At 31.0% G+C, this 15,331-nt stretch overlaps 2 protein-coding genes across 2 annotated transcripts; both read right to left on the reverse strand.

The window, feature by feature from the left end:
* Positions 1–923: 923 nt before the first annotated feature.
* On the reverse strand, positions 924–2,252 carry LOC145614774 (putative xyloglucan endotransglucosylase/hydrolase protein 23). The gene is made up of 3 exons (XM_081669838.1): positions 1,966–2,252; positions 1,650–1,843; positions 924–1,512 (listed from the first exon to the last, which is right to left on the reverse strand). Exons 1-3 carry the CDS (start codon positions 2,230–2,232, stop codon positions 1,128–1,130), a joined length of 846 nt encoding a protein of 281 aa, XP_081525964.1. The 5' UTR covers positions 2,233–2,252; the 3' UTR covers positions 924–1,127.
* Positions 2,253–8,766: 6,514 nt separating this feature from the next.
* LOC145614112 (putative xyloglucan endotransglucosylase/hydrolase protein 25) lies at positions 8,767–11,192 on the reverse strand. Its single transcript, XM_081669110.1, has 3 exons — positions 10,938–11,192; positions 10,536–10,729; positions 8,767–9,183 (listed from the first exon to the last, which is right to left on the reverse strand). Exons 1-3 carry the CDS (start codon positions 11,190–11,192, stop codon positions 8,799–8,801), a joined length of 834 nt encoding a protein of 277 aa, XP_081525236.1. The 3' UTR covers positions 8,767–8,798.
* Between the last annotated feature and the right edge of the window lie 4,139 nt (positions 11,193–15,331).

Genomic DNA, 15,331 nt, shown 5'->3' on the forward strand with positions numbered 1-15,331 from the left:
TGTGTGTTAAATTAGATGCAAAACACACATGTATTATATAATTGATACGCAATACTCGATTAATAGTTGTAAAGAGACAACAAAATGATAAGATGTACACACAACATATACGTGGAATATTTCGGTAATTAGCTATTAAGAGCCCAAAACTAGTGATAATCAGAATACTATTGGTGATAAGAAGTTTTAGAAATCATATAATTTAATATTTCAAATGAAAATTTCTACCAAAACCAGGAAAAATAACTTTGGGATTTAGCATTTCATAAACTTATAGGAGACACTCTAATTAGCTTATTCTTTTTTATATGAATTTTTTAAGCTAGCATTTTTAAATAGAATGATGATTACCCATTGAATGCTCAATAGTTCTAGAGACACGCACAATATTGATTGATGTCCATAATAAAGAATATAAGTATGCTTTGAAATTTGGAATAATTATATTGTACTCGTATAAAATAGGAAAATCTAGATCGAGTAAGAATAATTAGCTCTTTTTAGGAGTTGAATTTGGTAGCATTATAATTTGGTCCTGTGTATATGAACAAGAATTGTTCCTTAGACAGCTGGACGCCGTGAAGAACCTTCAAGGATCTTCTATTTTTGCTCACTATTTGCTTTTTAGGTGTCTCTTTCGTCCACAATTTGATCTCCTACTACGACTACTTTTTATTTTGATCCATTCGATTCTCTGAACACTATTTGAATCCAAAAGTATGTTGAGTGTCGTTATGTACTAAGACTATTCACCCCATAAGAAAATAATAGTCGCACTTACAATTTTCGTACAAAGAGCGAATAATGGTTAAAAGTTTAACATCTTTTAGTAAACTTGTATGGTTGAACACAATCTTATGTACGAGGGTCTAATATCAAGTACGAGTATCAACTATGTGACTATTAATTCTAAAATATAGTAATAAATCAACTGATATTGTATTATTCGATTCAAATTCAATAAAAGAAATACAACTTCCTTATTATACAACTTGACTAAAATGAAAAATGTGACTTTGTACAATAAACGAATCACTATTACATAAAAAGAACCCAAAACTCAACAAATAAAAAAATTACTACAGCAAAACTTGCAAAGCAAAACAGAACATATTTTTTCCTGAAGCTTAAGACAGTGTGACAGTGCACTCCTTAGGCAAACCCTGAGGAAACCTTTGTAAATCAGTACAGTAATTGTAAATCATGTAATTCTTCTGCACCCATCGCATTCTGCTTTGGCCGGTGGCGTCGAGCTGCTGGTTCATCCAGGGTGAGGCAGAGGTGCAGGAAGATCGACCGTTCCTCGAAACACATGCATCAGCATTGAAGTTCCTGTATGATGCTCTGAACGGAGCCTTGCTCCAATCTGTCTTGATCCTTCCACCTTGTGTTGCCCAATCTTCGGCGTCCCATAGACTCGAGTATATCCTCATTGGTTGATTCTTTGGGAAGGGAATTCCCATTGATTCTAAGTTCCTGAATTCTCTGATAGGTGTACCATCTACGGAAAATCTGTAACCAAAACAATTAACATAAAGTTTAGTACGTCTGAATTTAGTTGTCACGTTACTATTTCAGATAACAGCGCAAGTCTGATGTGACAGTTATTAATTCCGGACATAGGGAGTAACATGGATTAGTGTACTTACACAATTCTTTGGGGATTCCAGAGGATGGAATAAGTGTGGAAATCGGTAGTAGGATCGAACCAAAGGCGGAATTGTTGTTCACGTCCACCTTTGCCTTGGCTAAAAACATTGGTATGAAGAGTGTAAGGCTGACCAGTGACATTACCCAAGAATTCAAAGTCTATCTCATCATGTGTAGGTCCTTCAGATGATAACTGCAAATTCAACATTAAACAAAATGTCAGTAAATTTTATCTTCATCATAATATATGCATGATAGTAATTAATTGTAAGGGATTGAAAACAAGAAAACAAAAAATGTAACACATGTACTTACATAATAAGCGGTCACGGTGCCAGCAGAATTACCCTGAACAAGTTTAATTTGCATATCGATTTTCCCAAAGAGGTACTCGTTTTTAGATTGAAAACCCGAGCCAGAGGTTTTGTCAAGGGTGAGGGTAAGAAGTTGGCCATTGTTTAGGAATTGGGCACGACCGTCACCCCAAGTGATGTCGAAATTATCGTTCAAACTACCAGCCGAGGCCACGGCAATCAAAGAAGCAACTAGAAGAACACTAGTAAAAATGGAGTGGGAAGCCATAGTTAGCTAGGAAGTGTATACAAGTATATGTTTATATTAAGAGTTAAATATATGATTTGATGATGGTATAAAAATGTGCATGGAAAGGATATTTATAGGGCAAAAATGAAAGGTCAAAAGATAAGGGCGGGCGACTAATTGACTAGTAAAGAACGTAGCAAAGAAGGTTCAAATTACTGAAAAACAGCTGTTGCCTTTGCATGGGGCACTAAATATTAATACGAGTGATAATATTATATTTTAAAATTAAAAAAAGCATGAAAAAGGGGAGAAAATATAAATAGTAATGTTGGTGAGGTTTGAATTTTTTAAAATTTAATTAATGGCATGGCGTCTAGAGTTGACAAGTATTGGCTAATAGATTAGGCGAGCTGAGACGCGGTGTTGGTGTTTGTCCCACGGGAGAAGATGACATACAAGTGCCTTTCTGAGGAAGGTTTATGCTTGCTTGCATTACGTCATGCAAGGGTAGTTTGGTCATTTTTCACCTTTGACTTTTGAGTATATTTATTAAATTAGTAAACACACCCAGAATGAGAAAAAACAAAACTCACACTCGGTTTGATTAATTTAAACTACTAGCTTTCTGGCCCGTGCAATGCACGGATTGTTCATAGGTATATAATATAATTTTTAATTTTATAATATGTTTTTTATTGGAAAATGAATAGTTTATAAAGGAGAAAAATGGTGAAAATTGAATGTAATTGTAGAAGATATTAAGTTGGGGGAAAGTGAACCAAACATTCATTCATGTGTTGAATTAAAGCTAGTGTATTTTTTTTAATATGAGAAAGGTTAAATGAGATGACTTGTGGCATTGGTGAAAAATTTAATTTACATGTGGCATTATGAGGATGATGGTTTGTGTTTTTAAATACTAATAAAGTATAGATAGATATAGATTTTATCTTAAATTATCTAAAACCTTAACTCCATGCCTCCATTGATTAATTACGAGTAATTAATTTGAAATCATTTAAGGGCCTGTTCTGATTGACTGAATTGAGCTAAATTGAACGGAAATGAACTGAATAATTTATAAGAGAATGAAATTAAGATAAGAAAGGAACTGAACTTATTGGAGCTGAAAGGAACTGAAAATAAGCTGAATAGAATATGCCCTAAAATAAATACTCTGTAATATTGTTCGAAATTATCAAATTAAAAGAAAATACCTATTTTTCTGCAATTTACTAAACGTATTTTGTCTGAGCTTATATGAAATCATCTTAACTTGAAATTCTTTAAATTAGTACGAAGTAAACTTAGCTTAACCTAAATGAACTTAATTATTTAAAATAAATTTAAACAAAATTAGCGAGACCTTAGATTAACATAAAGTTTTCAGTTATCTTTCTAATTGGTAACTATTAGGCTCTATTCTTTTGAGTTTATGGGCAAGAAGATTTCACCAGAGCAGATTAAAACAGCAGGGCAAAGAGCAAAACAGATTTTCACGAGAGCAGGGCATACTCTATTTTCCGATAAATATGTGAGAACACAATAATTTTTAATAATAGAATTTATTGATTCTATAATCGGTTGGCAAATTAGCAAGGCATGCTCGGAAAGGTATTAATGGAGTTTTTCCAAGTTTGTTGATAGAGATAACCTATTTCATTGAAATTCCTATGCGGATCACTACTAGTAGTTCGAGGACAATCTAAGATTACGTTGTAATGTTGAAGAATAATATGGCGTGTAAGAACTTCATCCTAAGGGTTCTACAAAGTAAAATTTGACGATTTTAAATATTCCAATGGAAAGTTGTATTTGGTGTTTATTCTTTTTAAATTGAAACTCAAATATAAAACTAGTCATGCGTGGTTGGTGCTAAAGTGATTGATGATGCAACAAGTATCGATCATATAATGGGTAGTTAAAACGATGACATTTAGGAATTAATTTAAGTGACTATATTTTTTTTTTTTTGAAGAAGTGACTATATTATATGTCTCATGTGTGTGTAATTAATTTATGTGATGATAATCTTTGTTTTAAGGAAATTTAAAAGTAGTGGAAGGTACGTAGCTTGTCAACATTAAGAATTCAAGGGCAATTACCTTGCTTTCTTAATTTCCCTAAAAAATTAAAAATTAACCAAATGAGATAAATTAATTGCTACTCGTAAAACTGTAAATTAATATAGAGTATGATGAAATACTATCTATTAATAATTTAATAAAAACCTTTAAATTATATTTATCTTATTACTTTTTTCAAAAACAAAAAAAAAAACAAAATCTTATTACTTTTTTTCACGTCACAATTATACGGTGGTTTATTCCCTGATTCCATCTACAACTTGAGTCTTGACACATCTCCTTTATTTGCAAAAAATATGACTTAATTATAGTTTACTCAAAGCACTAAGATGGCTACAATTCACAAAGCTTGAAATCATGATATACTCCCTCCGTCCCCTTTTGATAGTCCTTTATGAACATTTTTCACGGGAATTAATAAACACAAATAAGAATAGTAAAAGTACATTAAAAAAGTAAATTGACATTGGGTATGCAAAAAAGTAGAGAGAAAAAGTAATAAAAGTATATGAAAAAACAAAATTTACATGGGAAATTTAAATTTGTACAAGTATTGCTGCAAATTGAGGGAATTTTGGTAAAAAATTAATATTAATGGTTGTTGGAAAAAGCAAATGGGGTAAACATTTTGGGACTAAAATTTGCCCATAAGAGACTATCAAAAGAGGACGGAGGGAGTACAATTTTATGTTTATTAATTTTATCGTTGGTAATGTGAATGCCATGCTAATTAAATCAATTAAATCCGTTTTTAAAATGTTCATTTTTTGTACTCCCTCCGTCCTTTTATTAGAGTCTTATTTCTAACATTTATTACTCGGATAATAAAGAAAAATGAGACTCTACTAAAAAGATAGAGGTAGAGAAATAGGACTCTAATAAAAGGACGAAGGGAGTATTATAATTAAATTTTCGTAACTTAAATTTGATGGCGTAATTTGGCTATTATGCACCGTCTATATCAACATACTTCTATACCTAATAACGAAATAACTCTAAATGGAAGATGTGGCGGTATATCGTGTGAGTGTGTGTCTATTTCTATTTTCTAATATAAGGCAAATTCAAATAAATAAATACTACGTATAAACTTTGTTTCAGAAAAAAAGAAAATAAAAAAAAAAAAAAAGAAAAAAAATTAAACTAAAAAGAAAAATAGGATAATCTTTCAGAAACGGGAACTATCCCGCTTTGGGTTTGACTTCTGATAGCATTATGTTGATTTATGCCTTTCAGACGTAGACATCAGAAATTAGCTATAATTGATATTGCAGAGCATAATTATGAGGGAAAATCAATCTATACTTTATTGGTATTTAAAAACTCTAACCATAATACACACATGTCTTCATCCTATGTTTTCTTTTCCAATTTAATGTGCCACATGCTCACTATTCCAATCCAATATGCCACGTGTTCACTATTCCAATACAATGTGCCACGTGTACAAATCAATATTTAAATAGAAAGTAATTAATCATCAAATTATTAATTATTAATATTAATTAAGAATTTAAAACTTATAATAATACTACGTAATAATATTTAGAGATATTAGTTGGAGTAAAAGCTAAATTGTTTGTATTTTATGTTAGCTAAAAGCTAGCTTTGACCTTTCATTCCACCTCTACAATTTACAGTTTTACACCACACAATTTAATATGGAGTATTTGTAAATTAAACCAAAAACCCACCATAATCCCATGGCCTGATGGCCGCTTCATCTTCATCAGCAAACCCACAAATAATTCCACACTCTTCCTCTTCAACTTCCCCTCTTCAATTCCCACAAATTAAATTCCTTTAATCATGTTGTTGGCTACAAATTCTGAACATAATACTGATGTATGTTAATGCTTTTTTAGTATTTATTCACTCATCTATCACTGCAATATTAATACTATATTTCTATATAACATAGTACTTCCATCATCAAATTCACATGCAGATTCACATTTGGTGAGTGACTATCATCTTGTGCTTTTTTTTTATAATTATTATTATTACGGAGTATTATTCTTATTTTTGTAGATTTTATATTTAAATTTTCACTGAAATTGAAACAAAATTTAAACATGCATGAATTTTTGTTAATTGAAACCCCCAATTGTCAAAATTGGAAAATTGTTGTTTGCTTTTGTAGAGAGCTTGATGCAAATTGAAGGTGGTTGCTACAGGTGAAAATGCTTGACTAATTAATCTCATACTACGTATTTGGTTTAAGCTTTAACATTTTTAGGAATTGAAATTGTATAGGTATTTTAACAGTTTTGTTGTTACATTAGGTAATCTGTATCTGGATTGTTTGTTCTCTGTTTAATGGGTTTGTTTTCTTTGTATTAAGGGAGACAATAACACATCACCATATGGTCTTTTATGAGGTTTGTCAAATTACTTTGATTTTTAATAAAAGTTGAAAAATTAGATAAATTTAGATAATGTTGGCTCCACTCCCTTCAAAGACAATGTGGGATTACTAGATATAGAGAATATTTATCACAAAGCATATTTATGTATATTGGTCTTAATAAGTGTGCTAATTTGCAAATGCTCATTCTTCCCGCATTTCATTTTCTTGATTTCAAAAGTGAAATCCAAAGTACTTATTATTTTACTAATCACCAAAAACCGTTTTTTCAGTCTATTTACGGCTAGCAAACCCACTAAACCAGCTTGCTACTAAAGTCTTCTTAGTGCTAATTGTGTATTCTACCTTCTAGACAATAATATCTAATTGATAAACAAGGCCCAAAGAAAATAAACCTACATTCTAATACTCAAATTTTAATCCGTTTACAGGAATGATGAGTCAATCCCGGAAATATAACTACTTGAAGACAAAGAAAATCTACATGAGGCAAATTCCACGGCATACAAAATGGAGGAGACAAAATATGAAGACATGACGGGAAAATGTGGATGCTATCTCATTGGGTCATTCCAAAACTATCCTATGTAAACATGGTTACTTAAACATATATTCAATAATATTTTGTTAATCTAACTTCCTAATTATTGATTGCTTACCATTCCGTTGAATGTCAACTTCAACATATTATAATGCAAAGTAACAAATAAAAACAAAAAAAGAAACAAAAAAAAACCTAAACCTAAATGCGTTAAAGTTAATTGTTCCTCGCAAAATAACTCACGACCAAAAACCCCCAATGTCTCCATTCTATTTCATGATTAAATAAACTACATGCACAAAGAAAAATACACCAATAACAAGCTCGTACATTGTACGGGCCAAAAGACTAGTTGAGTTTCTATGAATGGACCTTTCTTTTGATTCTAGAAAGTAGGAAGCCCGCTTTCTTTTCTTACATTGAACTTCATTCTTTTAAATGCCGTGTATTCGTGTTACATGTATGCTCAAAGTTTATCCATTACATTAGACAACTAGTTAAATGTCAAATTAATTACTCCTATTTAAGGGAGAATGATTATGGTTGATTTGACTACTTAGTAAAAAGGTTTTTTTTTGATTTTTTTGGGAATAGATAAGAATAAGACTTCCGATCAGATTGAAATCTCGCACAAATCAACTTAGTTTGAATTAACAGGCAAGACCTCTTATTTAGAGTAAGAGGGAATAGGATACGTATGAAAATACCCACTCTTTTACAATTCTTATCACTAGACTAAGGGCCTGTTCACTTCAGCTTAATTTCAGTTCAGTTCAATTCAATTCAGTTCCAATCAGTTCAGTTTAGCTCCTAAAATATTAATTTCAGCTCTATTCATTTCAGTTCAGTTCAATTCAGCTCCAATCAGTTCAATAAATGTGAATAGACCCTAAGTACTATTTGGTTGTTTCAAAGTAATTTTGTGATAAACTTTTTGTCATGACTATATTGTAAATACTGCTTTCATGCTGAACCCTTTTTTTTTTTTTTTTTTTTTGAAGAAATTTTCATGAGGAACATTGTATTGCACCTTCATCTATAAATACTTGCCAAGTAGAATTTTATAAATTTAAGTTACCACCTAAATTTACCGTACTAAGCATATTGTTGTTTGTCGTGTTTGTAGAAAAAGAAATCAGAGATTGGACATAAACATTAAATACAATTAGTTGGTTAAACCTAGTGAAATATCAAAGATCAATAACTAACAAGTTTACTCAAAATAAATAATCAAATACTTCATTACTTTAATACCTTACTTATGTTCATGTTAGTGACGTTTAAATAAATTTGCTAATTTTGTAATTCTTGGCTTCTTGCAAGTTGAGATCGATAAACTGAAGATGGTAGCTTAGATAACCATATATATATATATATATATATATATATATGTCTTCATTGATCATCACCAAATACAAACTAAAATTGCAAGAGGGTTAAACTTATTACTATACATGTTAACCCTTTACAACAACGATGAACCAAATCTACCATACTAAACAACATATATATTTAACCTTAAAATTAAAGAGAAACACATACAAGAAAATAAAATTAACGTAGGATATACTAAACCGATATACTACTATATGGTATCGATGTTATTTACTTAGTCGATGGCGTTACATTCCTTAGGAAGACCTTGAGGGAACCTCTTGTTATCAATGCAATAGTTATAAATCATGAAGTTCTTCCTCACCCAATTAAGCCTATCTATGCTCGAACCATCTAGTTTCCTTGTCATCCAGTTAACGGTTTGAGGGTGGCAAGATGTAGTTCCACCGAACCTAACACAAGCTTCAGCCTTAAAATTTTTGTAGGTTGAACTAAACGGAGCTTGACTCCAATCGGTTTTGACACGGCCTCCTTGTGTTGCCCATTGATCAGCATTCCATATGCTCGAGTAGAGTCTCATTGCATGAATCTTAGGGAATGGAATGCCCATGTGTTCTCTATTCTTGAATTCTCTTATGGGTATCTCATCTATGGCAAATCTACAATCATTTTTGGAAAAATGAAAGTCAGAAATACTTTGAATTAGACCATATGCAAAAGTAATTTATGCTAAGTACATTTCTTGCTCTAAGAGCAATAGAGACTTGTATACACATTTACCTTATTAAGTTTTTAATCCAATGCTAATTTTAACCGATTTTTGTTTGATTGATTGATAAAAGTAGTGCAGAAAGACTTGCGTGGACCTGGTCCACAATAATATTATTGTGGACCCTAGATTTATACACACGTAACTGACATTATATTGAACATAGTGACCCTTATTTTTGACATATATAGTAACCTTTACAATATTAAAACTTGTATAACGTTTAATATTATTGTGAAGTTGAATACAACTTTATGGCCCTAATTTTAAAAAGTGGCCTTTATTATTCATATTGACTAGTAGATGAAATATTTCATTAAATATTTCAAAATATATATATATATATATAATATATATATTTCATTAAAAAATTAACCTCTTATGCCTATATATTACCAAAATGACTTTTATTTCAAAATAGTGACCTTATTTTGATTATAGTGAATTTTTTTTATTAATAAAACAATCATAGTTTCTCTAATATTAGCGTTCCACAATAAATTAGTGTGAATTAGGTTTATTTAAGAATTTGTAAAAGTAGTGATGACCTGGTCTTAGAGTCCACCACAAAAGGGCCAAAACTGTACAAAATCTATGGATTAGTTTTCTTATCTTCTGTTTTTATCTTTTCAACTTACAATCGTCTAAAATGTTAACTTTACAGTTTACATCAAATTTCTATGTGGACAAAACACTTGTGTGAGACCCACAAAAGCTAAGGCCCAACAAATCTATATGGCCTGGCCCAAGAAAGAATAATCAATTTTGGCTTAAAATGGGAGCCTATCAACTTGGTATTTTTGTTTAGGTGGGTACGATGAACTATCCTATTAGATCGGAATCTCGCACATGATAATCCGGCTGAGTTTGCAAATGGACACTTTGAGGGGTTGGAATCTCGCACATGATAATCCGGCTGAGTTTGCAAATGGACACTTTAAGAGTTAAGGGGAAATTTAAAGTGAAATAACTCCTCAAAGTGTCAGTTGTGGGAATTTAACCCCTAACCTTAAGGTTGGCGGGCTCGATCCTTACCACTCTAGACTAGGTTTTTAAGGTGCCTATCAACTTCATAATACCAAGTAGTCTCAACGCATACGAATGACACAATTATACGAAGTATTAACTAAAAATGAGAATAATTCACACCCCACGAATAACAACTTTATCTACTACTCAACCAATTTTATGTAATTAACATGAAAAGGAACGAGTATAATAAAAGAGTAATGAACTTCTTACATGATAGTTTGAGGATTCCAAAGGATGGAGTAAGTGTGAAAGTCAGAAGTAGGGTCGAACCAAAGGTGAAATTGCTGCTCTCTCTCTCCTTTCCCTTCAGCATATACATTGGTGTGCACTGTGTAAGGTTCACCCGTCACGTTTCCAAGAAATTCATAATCAATCTCATCATGAGTATCTCCTTGAGACGATAGCTAAAAAACAAAACATAATTATAATTAAATATCGCCTAAACTTTAATTAAGTAGTGATAGTTTAGTTGACATAAAAATACATACACAAAGTTAGTTTACTGATAGTGCAAACAAAAAAAAATATATACAAGTACTACTTTCGTTTCTTATTATTTGCAATAAAGGAATATTTTTTAACAAGTATATGTAATTAAGAAGTAGTGAGTACATAATATGCGGTGACAGTGCCAGCAGAGTTGCCAGGGACGAGCTTGATTTGCATATCAATCTTACCAAAGTGAAACTCCTTATTAGATTCAAAACCAGAACCTGAAAGATTATCAAGAGTAAGGGTTAAAAGTTGTCCATTATTGATAATCTTTCCTCTATCATTTCCCCATGTTATCTTAAAATCTTGATCAAAGCTTTCTCCACTACTAACACTAATAAAAAATTGCACTAGTAGCACTATTATAATCATCATCTTGGTTGAAATAAAGCAAATTGAAAGGGTAAGATCAAAGATATATAAGCCTAGAAGTTTATGGAGTGATTTGTGTTGTAGTGTTTGTTCTAAGCTAGGAGTTCTTATAGTAGGAGTAGTGAAGACAAAGTTAAAAGCATGTGAATGTATGGTTGGGAGTGATGTATGGGAAAAGGCCCAGGTAGTATTTATATAGGTGAAGACAGGGGTTTAATTAGTATGTGGAGAATATAATTGGATTATATGGAAGTTTGTGTTTAAGTCCATTTAATTTAATTTTTTGACTTATTTCAAATAAAGTAAGTACAATATAAGTTGAATAGAACAAAGCTTAAGATCTAACCCCACTTGATAAACAATATCTAGTTGATTTTTTAATAGAACAATTTCTTCTTGGCACGAAAGTTATAATTTATTTTAGAAGTACGAAATATAAAATTCAGACACGATATACTTAATTATTTATCAAAGTGAGCATAATTGACTCACTTGTTCAATTTTTTCCTTAAATGGGTATAAAATACTCTTGAATATAGATTTTAAATTTAGGTGAGAATACTCTTACTCTTAAGGGTCTGTTCTGATTGATTGAACTAGCTGAACTGAACTTATTGGAGCTGAACTGAACTGCACTGAACTGAATATTTTATAAGAGAAGGAAATTAAGATAAGAATTGAATTGAATTGAATTGAACTGAACTTATTAGAGCCGAACTGAACTAAACTGAAAATAAACTGAAGAGAATAGGCCCTAAGTGTCTGGCCCGCTAATTGCAAAACAAGACCCAAGGGGTAACAAAGATGGGACCAAAGTAAAGAAAGATAGAATTGCATGGCAAAGGAAAGGAAGAGATGAAAGTGAAAGAGGCGGTAGAGGAAAGGGAAAGATAGCAAAGGTCGGTGAAGTTTGTCATGACGTATGTAAACACAGAAAGAACAAGACAAGTAGCAGCTGCCTCACTGGCTCCCTCTCACCAAGCATAAGGACCAAAACTCCTAACAAAATCAGGAAAATTCACCACGGATTTACATAAGATACCAAAAGGGAGATTTAACGTACTTATAGATATAGGACAAATTTATGCATATGGTACGGTGGTGATCATATCATATTCTTCATACTAGTAATATAAAACAAAGCTACATACCAATATACCATGCATGCTTACTTGAAGAGTTGAAGAAAAACTACATATATATTCATCTTTCATTTTACAACCATTTTTAGAAATGGATATTGTCATTCATATCTTGGTTGATGATTTTTGATAGATATATAGATATGTTAAAACCTATACAATACAATTCTTCCATTATTTTTATTGACTCATTTTGACTTCTACACTAGTACGAGTACATCAAACTTACATTACACCCAAATTGATTAATAATTATCTATTGTCTAATACTGTAATTAGACATTATATATACATCAATTTAATGTACTAAAAAATATCATTGGAGTAAATTTTTCATTAACAAACCTTATAATGTTTAATTACGATAGTTGAGAGATAAGGTGATTATTTTACACATAAGATATATGTGTAAAAAGTTGAAAACAAATCAAGACAAGCAAATATGATTTTTTTTTTTTTTTTTTTTTGTTTTTGTAGTCTAATTTAATCTGATTTCTTAATTGATAAAACTTTAACCTATAAAAAAAATCTCTCTATTACGATTTATAGGTAATATTTGAAGTATTACAGAGTAGTACATACGTAATATAAAAAATGAATGTCGTTAATATTGTACTCCTTCTGTTTCGTAATGTTAATCCCATAAGAGAAATTAAGAAAATTCTCTCACAAAATTCTAAATGAGACTAAAGGTCTGTTCTCATTGACTGAACTGAACTGAACTTATTAGAGCTGAACTGAATTGAATAATATATAAGAGAAGGAAATTAGGAGCTGAACTGAACTGAACTAAATTGAAAATAATCGTATGAGAACAGGCCCTAACATTATAAAACGGAGGAAGTATTTTTATTTTTTTTATTTCTTTTTACAACCACCTTATACACCACCTCCCTAATTTTCTTAGATAAATCCATTTATGTTAATCAATTCATACATCATACTCCGTACAAGTCACTATTAATGAACCATTTTATTCAATAATATCATATATGTGCCTCTTTTTTATGGAAATTGATGATGGTCTCTTGTGTTTCTTTCACCTGTTTTAATATGTATTTACCAAATGTCATCTTCACTTGCCTATTTGAAAAAGACTGTATTAAAGCCTCTTAAAGCAGTTCGTAATGCACATGCAAGTCACGTAGGGTATAATTAACATGGTACATTTTGGTAACTAACGTGTCTGGTTTTTGCAAATTGATTAAGAACATCTTTGAAAATTGAGAGGATTATAATCTTTAATAATCTAGGTGACTTCATACTTAACTAACAGACAATATCACTGATTTCACCGCTACTAAGATCATGCTCCTACTAACACGAACTAAGATAATAATAGAAGCATCATTCATGTAATTAAGGCTAAGTTCTTTTAGGTTTTGTTCTTCTTGCATATTTACACTTATTCAGGGTTAATAAGTTTATATAAATTCAATTGTATGTAGATTAAGCTCAAAAGTTCAGATGAGTTCGGGGCTTAAAGTTTTATATAAGATTAAGACTAATAAGTTCAGACTAGTTAAATTTCGATAAATTAAAGTGAACACTACCTCGATGTATGATCTAGTTTGATTTGGTTTAATCTCTTAGTCCAGGACTTCTAGATAAATTCAAAGTTAACACTAATTTCTAAGAAATAAAAAGAATAATTATGTAGGATCTTGTTATATAATCTTTATCTAGGTTAAAGAGGAACTTTTCAAGAGTATATAGAGTGACGTACAAACGTGAGAAAAAAGAGGAGAAAATTTTACTTATAATTTATTATTACAAATAATCTAGTTATGTAATAACATACTCTCTCCGTCCCTAAATTACATTCCTACTTCTCTCTATTATGTGAGGAATAAATGCTTGAAGTAGGAATATAATTTAGGGACAGAGGGAGTACAATTTAAAAGAGAAATATTTCAAGAGTTTCCCATCACAAGGATGAGAGTTTTTTTTCAAAAAAAAAAAAAAAGGAAATTTTTTTTATAAAAATGCAAATGATTAAGCTATGTAAATAGAAAGTATAATTTTTTACACACAATTAAGCAATTTATAATATAGATACCATTAGAAAGTTTAAAAATAGCTTAAACAAAATCCATTTATGATGTGTTTATAAGCGAGCCTATAAATTAAACCTATATATGTTTTGATGTTTGATATTTAAAGTTTCATTCAATTTATGCATGTATAAGGGGATCTTTTCTGGAGCATAGGGAGTGTCAAACACAAATTATGGAGTACAATTCATTAAGCATTAAAATTTCATTGTTTCCAAAAATAAAAAAATAAAAAAAAAAATAAAAAAATAAAAAAGTATAAAATTTCATGGGCATTGACTCAAGTTAAAATGAAAATGGACAATTATATTCATGTTGAACATGAAAAATTAGCAATGACAAGCCATGTGTTTAGCGCTTATGGAGGAGAACCCAACATCAATCGTTATTTCAAGACAATTTCCCACATAAAAGATATCCGAGGAACACTAGATGATGAAGAAACTCCTAGTTTCTGACTGAACAGATGTTTACCATAGCCCTTAACGCCCTAAGAACGCCTTCTACTCTTCGCTAGATACCCAAAACAGTCGAGCAGAAAACGTTCATCACAATTAGATCTCTTAGACAAATGCAAACAGTATCTGAGCTGAATTAGCAGGCATGCAGATTGCAGATTATAAGGTTTTTCCTCAAAAAAGCAAAGTTGTTGTAAATGGCATGATCTTTCCTTACCTTTGTCTATATATGCTGTTTCCTGTTTCCATGTCCTGTTGAACATTTGATAAGGTACCTCCAATTTGAAAGCCGGTCCTGTCAATACTTGAAATAGAGGTTAGATATCTCGAAAGTACTGATCAATGGTAAAGCATACATACAGCACCAGGTAAAAATCTAATGAAAAAATACTACTCATAGAATTGGACATCATACATTGCTGTTCCTGCAGAAGTTTTGATGCAGCAAATATAAGGTACATTATAGACTTAGACAAGAGTGACCCATA

Source organism: Chenopodium album, chromosome 25, assembly GCF_948465745.1.
Source record: "Chenopodium album chromosome 25, dcCheAlbu1.1, whole genome shotgun sequence".
NCBI classification, from domain to species: Eukaryota; Viridiplantae; Streptophyta; class Magnoliopsida; order Caryophyllales; family Amaranthaceae; genus Chenopodium; species Chenopodium album.